At 38.1% G+C, this 8,705-nt stretch overlaps 1 protein-coding gene across 1 annotated transcript; it reads right to left on the minus strand.

The window, feature by feature from the left end:
- Window positions 1-262: 262 nt before the first annotated feature.
- LOC100580790 (olfactory receptor 10J4) lies at window positions 263-1,198 on the minus strand. Its single transcript, XM_012511064.1, is given in 3 exon segments — window positions 263-298; window positions 300-526; window positions 529-1,198. Coding segments are annotated over 3 exon segments (933 nt in total).
- Window positions 1,199-8,705: the final 7,507 nt, after the last annotated feature.

Raw genomic sequence — 8,705 nt, forward strand, 5'->3', positions numbered from 1 at the left:
ATAGTGCAGTGCATGAATATCCTTTATCTTATTTGATTTTCATTAAGCTTGGTAAACCCATATATCTGACTTGGCAAATCCATCTATTTCTTTTTTTCATTAATATTTTTCTTCCTTGTTTCAATCTATGAGGGGAATAGATTCCTAGATGTGCCTAGATCAGCCATCTGGTGCTTTCACAGGATCTCTCATCTGATTGTCCCCCTCACTGTGACACCTCATCAAACTCTTTTTCTTTGATTGTTATTGAACTGACCAGCACCTAAGAGAGAGGTTTTCTGCCCAAAGCTCTGAGCAAAGGCATCCTTGACCTCTTTGTTCCTCAGGCTGTATACAACAGGGTTCAGCAGAGGAGTAATAACAGTGTATGTCACAGAGATAAGTCTGTCCTGCAGGGAATTTTGGGATTTGGGTTTTAGGTAGATGAAAGAGGTACAGCCATAGAGGACAATGACCACTGTGAGGTGTGAGGCACAAGTAGCAAAGGCCTTTCTCCGGCCCTCAGCTGATGCAATCTTGAGGATGGGGTGACAATTAGGACATAGGAGATGAAGATCAAGACCACGGGCAGAACAAGGACACAGAGACTGATGAGCAAAGTAATAAACTCCTTGATACTAGTGTCTGCACAAGTGAGCTTCATTATGGGCCGGATATCACAAAAGAAGTGGGAGATGAGATTAGCATCACAGAAGGGAAGGCTGAATACAGAAGAAACCTGAATGATAGCTGTGCTCAGGCCAGTGCTCCAGGATCCACTGGCCAGTTGTATACAAGCCTTTTTGCCCATGATGACTGAATACCATAGGGGGTCGAAGATGGCCACATAGCGGTCATACCCCATGGCTGTGAGCAGGAAGCATTTATTGACAGCAAAAGTGAGATAGAAAAAGAGCTGAGTGGCACAGCCTGGGATGGAGATGGCTTGCTGAGGACTGAGGAGACTGGACAGCATTTGGGGGATGATGGCCACGGTAAAACAGGTCTCAGAAATAGACAGCACACTCAGGAAGAAACACATGGGCGTGTGAAGTTGATGGTTAAGGCAGATAACTGTCAAGATGATAGCATTGCTGGCAAGGGTCAAAAGGTACAAGACCAAAAAGACCACAAAGAGGGTGAGTCTGTGATGCCACTCAAAAATGGAGAAACCCTCAAATGTAAACTCTGTCACAGCTGTGAAATTGGGCCTTGGCATTGAGGAGAATCTGAGTCTGAAAGAGATGAAGTGGGAATGTTGAGCATCCAGGCTGGAAACAGTAGGCTGGTCCAGGATCATCATCAGCCATATGCAGGCACTGAAATGGAGTGTAGCTCTGGGTTTCAGATGCTCTCAACATTCAGACACAGGCAAGTACTGAAGGACCCATCAAGGTTCTCTGGGCCCTGAGACTGGGGAACAGATGTAGTATGTGTCTGTTGACAGGAAGTAAATGTGTAAAGGGAGTACAGATGCCCTTCAATGTATGACGAGGCTACATCCTGATAAACCCATCATACGCTGAAAATATCATGTTAAAAATGCATTTAATACACCTGACTGAACATCATAGCTTATCCCAGCCTACCTTAAATGTATTCAGAACATTAGCCTACAACTGGGCAAATCACCTAAAACAAAGTCTATTTTATGATGAAGTGTTGAATATCATAGGTAATTTTTGAATATTGTACTGAAAGTGAAAAACCAAACGGTTGTATAGGTACTTGAAGTATAAATTCTTCTGTATGCATATCACTCTCACACTATTATAAAGTTAGAGACTGTATGTATTGGAAACCCCTAACTGGTTTGACTAGAAGTAGATGTAGACCAGAGAAAGCACCGAATACGTGTGCCCAGGCCTGAAACTCTACTCAGATTCACCTGGTTTAAATCAGCAATGGCACATTGCTCGTCAGAGGCCAGTGCAAAGGGACGTACCTAAAGAGTGAACGAGTTCAAGCCAAGGACAGATGGCTGTGTGAGGCACACTCCTGGGAAGTCAAGAGAGGACCATTCTCCTGTGTCCCAGGACTCTGGAGTCCCTCTCCTCAAAACTTGCTCCATCTCTGTTCAGAAGGGCTTCCATTTGGTAAGTCAAGGTAGAAAGCACTGCTTTCTCTCAAGGTTCAAATTCACAGTGGCTGGTGTCTGGAATAAGGAAGTGAGAGGAGACACTCCTTTTCTCCCGTGTGGATAGTCCAGTGTGCCGACCTAGAACATTCTGTGGTGCGTAGCCACTTCTCTTTTCAGTCCTGCTTTCTTCCAGTAGCCTCAAATATCACGTGTTTAATACCCGAGTCTCCCTGTTTCATGTGGAGGGTAGTTTCTGCTTCTATTTTTTAGTCTCTGAACACAGTGAAGGCTTGGAAGGTTTTTTATAGATTTAAAGCACTAGTAACTATAAGACAACAGCAATAGAAACAACAAAATAAGTTCATAATAATCTCTGGCTTTAACCCCAGTAAATGGAGGGATGCCTGATTTTCTTTGCTTGTTTCATTTGTCTCCATTTGCTCATCTATAAAATAGAATAATAATATCTACTTCATAGTGTTGCTATGGAGATCATATGAATTACTGTATGTAAATTGCCAAGTGCAGTTCCTGATACATAGCAGGCAAATACTACATTAAATTTCTGCTTTCCTCCTTCTTTTGTCCTTCCCATCCCCACTCCCCATAACTCTGGGTTCTATTTGTATGCTTGGCCACCCAAACATGCACACACACACACACACACACACAGACACACAAACACCCCATAATTTTTTTGCTCTCCTTCTTTTTTTCATGTTCATGGATGGTTGTTGTCATTACTTTCTTCAATCCCTGTTGGAAGGTCTGGTCTTTCTATACTCACTTCTCTTCCAACTCTAGATTTTGAAATGTGTGGGAATTGGGGGCAGGGTAGTCTGGAGTTAAATACCTCTGTGATCAAACCCAAGCACCACTTACTCATACATGACTTTGGAAACAGTTCTCACCTCTCTAGGCCTCAATTTCTTCTCTTGTAAGAAGAAGACTGTGCTAATATCTATCTCAAGACTGCTATGAAGAAATGGCACAATCTGGGATGGAGATGGTTTGTTGAGGGCTGTGGAGACTGGACAGCATTTCAATGAGAATATGCTGGATAAGGCATTTAGGCTTTGGAAGCTTTGCCTTCCTTAAGGCTGGTACCCAGATTATCCTTTCTGGGTGATTTTTTTCACTATTTATGCTTTTTGATTCCTAAGTTTTGTGACACAGCTGTATATTCATTTTTTCCACTTGATAATTATCTCAGGAGATAAAAGAGAGAGATGAGGGTCATGAGGTTATGAGATGAGGGCCACGAGGTCACATTCAGTTACAGAACAAGAATCCCTGCATCAAGTCCTGAAATGTGACTTACATATCACTGGGCAGGATGGAGGCTTATTCAGGATTCAGGAGAGTGAGGCTTGAAACTAGAATGTCCAGGACTCCCATTGTACTGTGGCAGACACAGCACACAGAGAATCTTCTGAACTGGAGGACTAGAAGTAAAACAGAACCTACCAGGACCTTTCAGTTAATTTATCTCCCTGATCAGTCAGATCTGGGAGTAACAAACATACAGAAAGCAGCACCAGGCTCTCCTGCACCTCCCCATTGCCCTGTCCTGTCAATTTAAGTCTGAATTGCTGGCTGCCCAAGAGGACCATTCTCCTGTGCCCTAGGACTCTGGGGTCCCTCTCCCCAAAACCACAGTGACTGTCTGCAAGGCAGCAATAGCACAATCCAAACACTTTGATGTCTGGGGATCTCATTATAAAAGTGGCTCATCAACAGTCATACAGCTAGTACTTAGACAATATTGGTTTTTCCCATAGGAATGAAGTCTTTGCATCAGCATAAGGTCCTGGACTGCTTCGTGGTTGAAGAGGACTCATGCCTCATGATCGCATTATGGGGAGGGCCTCAGAACCAATCATGTTTAAGGATGCAGTGTCGTGAGACAAACCACTCACACTCCAGCGTCTCTCTGTCTTAACTGCTGAAGGACCTACCTCTGAGGTCTCTTCAGTTTGAATGTTGTGGGAACCATGACTCATTCATTTACTGATTTCTTCAGCAAATACTCATAGAATGTCTCTCGCATGCTAGGAACATGGAATACAGCAGAAACTGGGAACACTACACCTGTAGTGTAAGCCAGTTTTGCCTGCTTTGCAGTACCTGGCCACCCCTGTGTGTTACCAACAAAAAGCTGAGCACCTTCTCCTTGAGGAGATCAGAAGGAAGAGCTTCACTGAAGTAATTTCTGTAGCCCCCTCTTTCTCTCTCCAGCACTTAGTCCATCAACTGACCCATCCTTGCTTTCCTTTTAGAAGGTGAGCCCAAGATGGGCCTTTCTGAAAGTTGGAAGAGAACTGGATATCAAATTCCCCAGGATACCCTAAGACTTGGGCTCTATTCCTAGTTCTCGTGCCCAGTTTGTACCTTTCTCTTAGAGATTCTCTAAGTACCAGCATACTGAGAAATAAATATTTGAAAGCAGGACAGTTTATTGTGGTGTCTTTGACAAGCCAAGCAAGCTGGGAGAGACTGACAAGCATGGAAGAGTTGCCAGGCATTCAGTTCAATTCCACATAATCTCTCTTAAGGCCCTCAAACATTTACCCAACAGAAACTGGAAATACTTGAGCTCATAAGCTATTAAGATCCAAAGTCCCACAGGCAAGAGATGAATTTACGGCATATTTATTACTGCTTGAGAATGGCCAGTGCATAACTTCGCTAGGACTGTTTGAAATCCTTTAGGGAGCAGCTAAAGGAAGGCTTAAAGTTGGGCAGCAAGTCTTATCAAGACCTTGAAATAATCAGTTAATCTTGGGCCTTTTTTGTCAATGTCTCTTCTTTATAGTTCTCCTGGTAGCTATTTAAATATGTAGCTCTTTGAAATTAGATATAGAATGGAATTGAAACCTACGAGAAAGAAAAGGAAACCCCGATACTGAAATTGTGAACAGGAAAGTGACTGACTTTTTTAAATATAAGTTTTATTGTGTGTTTATCTGAAGAAAGATGGGTTTAGGGGAAAAAGGCTAAGAAAATCTAGGATGAATGTAGGTTTTTTTCTGACAAAGGAGAAAAATATATTGACGACTAAATCGTCTGCACATTTTGACAGTTTTGTCTTTTCTGTTCTGATTTTTATGACTCTTATTTATTTCTCTTCACATTGCATTTGGTTATGAAATATAATATTCAACACTAACAGTTATAGATAAATTTTTGTCTTTTATTCAGACTTTAAATGTTTTTCATGTTTTATTAACCGTTAAACATGATGCTTGCTATAGATCTCTGGCAGATATAAGGAACTTCCCTTCTATTCCTGGTTTGTTTGCAAGTTTATCATAAATGGTCTGTTAAATTTTCAGCTAGTTTCTTTTCTGCTAGTTTCTTTTCTTTTATTCATTGACACAATCATATGCTTTTTATTCTCTAAGTTGTTGGGGTGAATTACATTAATAGATTTTTAAAATATTGGCTCATTCATACTTTTTTTTGTTTGTTTGTTTGTTTTTTTTTTGGGACGGAGTCTCGCGCTCTCACCCAGGCTGGAATGCAGTGGCGCGATCTCGGCTCACTGCAAGCTCCGCCTCCCGGGTTCACGCCATTCTCCTGCCTCAGCCTCTCCGAGTAGCTGGGACTACAGGCGTCCGCCACCACGCGCGGCTAATTTTTTTTTTTTTTTTGTATTTTTAGTAGAGACGGGGTTTCACTGTGGTCTCGATCTCCTGACCTTGTGATCTGCCCGCCTCGGCCTCCCAAAGTGCTGGGATTACAAGCGTGAGCCACCGCGCCCGGCCTCATTCATACGTTTTAATGGAAATCGCTACTTGATCTTTTTATATACTGCTGAATTCAGTTTACTATTTTTTCATCTATCCATTATTGGCTGATAATTATCTTTTCCTACTTGGCTGTTTTTGGTATGAAAGGTTTGCAATTAGCAGCCTTTTTAAATGCTGGCTAAATCTCACACCTTTCTATCCTCTGAGCATGATGTTGTTTTTTGTGTCTTTGTTTTTTGGAAAGAGTAGATTTTTCACTACTAGCATTTCCTTTTTATGGGGTTTTTATTCTAGTATATTTTCTATTTCTTGTCTAATTATGGTAATATATCCTTTTCTCCAAATCTACCCATTCTATATACCTTTTAAAAATAAATTAATATAAAGTTGTTCAAAATACGCTTTTATAAGTATTTTGTTCCTCTATATCTGTCCTTGTATCCTACTTGATAATGTTTCTTGTGTCTCTTTGATTTTTGTTGATCATGGCTGTTAGGGGTTTCATTTCTAATTAATCTCTTCAACTATCCAAACTTAAAAAATAAAATATCTATTGTTTTAGTTTTCTTTATTTTTGCATTTAAATTCATCATAATTATTTGTTTTTACCTTCTCTAGATTTGCTACTCTTTTGGAAACTTTTTGAATTTAAATATTCATTTATTATTTTCCAGTAAATATATAAAACAGTTCTGAGAACTGCTTTGGATGTACATCGTTAGTTTTGTAGTCTTTTTGTGAAGCCGTAGTTGTATATATTTTAAAATTTTATTTTTGTTTCTTCTTTAACTCATAGTTTATTTAGATGCTTATGTTAAGAGAATAAGCTTAATACAGGAGTCAAGAGCACTTGTGTCTCTCTCTGCCACTCACTAACTACATAACCTTGGACATATTGCTCAATCTCTCTGTGCTTCAATTTTATTTGTATACTGAGAGGAATAATACTACCTATCTCAAGCAATATTAAAGACTGAATGAGTAAATATTTCAAAGTGCTTAGAATAATGGCTAACATATAGTAAGTGCTATATACGTGTTTATTAAATATCTATGATGAATATAGATCTTTGAAGGTTAATGGAGAAGAGTTTGGCTACTTCTGTTTTGGTTGATTTCTTATTTTATTGCATTGTGGTCCATGAAAAAAATTTACATAATATCAATATTGAGACATCCTTTGGGATCAAAAGAGTGAACATTCTCTTTATGAAGGTTTGAGCTTTAGATTAGGCTTGTTAATTATTGCTACAACTCTTTTAAGTCCTACTAAACCATTGAATGTTTTGTTAGTTTCAAAAAAAAAATGTGTTGTCTCCAGCTATGATTGTGTGTTTGTCAATTTATCCTAGTATTTTTATCAGTTTTTGCATAGTACATTTTAAAACTAAGTTGTTAGGGCCTTATACATTCATAAATGGAATATCTTCCTGGTGAATTATTTTATCAACATCGTAAGTTCCTTAGTTGTTTTCACTTTAAATAATATTTTGTTTGTTATGAGCAATATTACATCAATTTTCTTTTTGTTTTCATTTGCTCAAATACCATTTTCAGCCTCTTTATTTTCCAACTTTTTGTCATTTTAATATACATTTAAAAAAATTGAAGTGGTAGATTATTAAAATTCAGTCTGAGAGCCTCTGTGTTTCCATTAATTAGCTTAATCCATTCACATTTATTGTAATTAAATAAATTTTTGAATATTACTTACACCATATTTTATATATTTTATTTACTAGGTTTTCCTAATTTCTGCTTGTTTCTTAGCCAGCCTTTTGGTGAATTGTTTTTTAAAATTTGTTTCCATTGTTTACTATGCACACTATGCAGTTAGATATCCACCATTTCTATTTCTCCCGCAGTCATCATTAATTTTTACAGTTTAATTTTATTTTTGCTAAATAATCCAAATATAGAATTTAAGATGTGAAATAGCACTACATTATTTTAAGAGTTAGTTATTATCCAGACATAATTCTTGCCTTTCGGAGGCAGCCACTTTCAGTTCTTTTACCTGTTTCTTATGTTATGCATCTTTATGTTTCTGTTATATTGTATAAAATATGCACATAATGATATTTCTTGATTTCTAAATGTTAGGCATTCTCTCTTGACTTCCTAGCTCATTTACAACACCATCTCTGTGTACATGAACACAAACACACCCACGTACTTCTCCTGTCATCCTTTCAGTAAAAATTAAATCTATTTTCAGAACATACATTATTATGATATGAACATATTTTTCACAACTGAACTATGCAGCTTACTATAAGTTCATATCTCTCTTTGCAATTTTTTTCTTGCTAATATTTTGTAATTGAACTCTGTTATTAAGTTTTCAAGTATCTTGAAACAATTCTCAAACTCTCCATCAGAACTATAAAGCCTTTTCTCTATAGATACAGTTAGATACAGTCAAATACATGAGATAATCTCCCCAGGGCATATTTATTTAGTTATTTATTTAGCCTTCTAGTTATTTTGTTTCTTTTTGGCCTACTACCACCATTCTGAAGTTCTTTACTCTCCTGCAATCTGGATTTGATTGTTCTTTAGAACTGCTGCGTGATTACAGTGCTGGAGCTTTTCCTCGCCAACATGCTGAGATTTTCTTGTCTCTTGCCTATGTTAGTTTCCCTGCTTCTTAGATCCCTCATTCTGATGGAGAACCTCTTCAATAACTATCTGAGAATAAGAAAATGGGATGTAAATTTTTTGAAACGTCTGCTTCTCTAAAAATATGTTTATTGTATCCACATGTTGTATTTTGTTGGATGTATTAATCTATTTTAGAAATAATTTTATATCACAATTTTGAAGGCATTGTTTCATTGTTTACCAAATTCTAGTGTAATTGTTGAAAAGTCTAATTTCGTTTAAAGTCTCAG

The sequence above is a fragment of the Nomascus leucogenys genome, chromosome 12, assembly GCF_006542625.1.
Source record: "Nomascus leucogenys isolate Asia chromosome 12, Asia_NLE_v1, whole genome shotgun sequence".
Taxonomy (NCBI): domain Eukaryota; kingdom Metazoa; phylum Chordata; class Mammalia; order Primates; family Hylobatidae; genus Nomascus; species Nomascus leucogenys.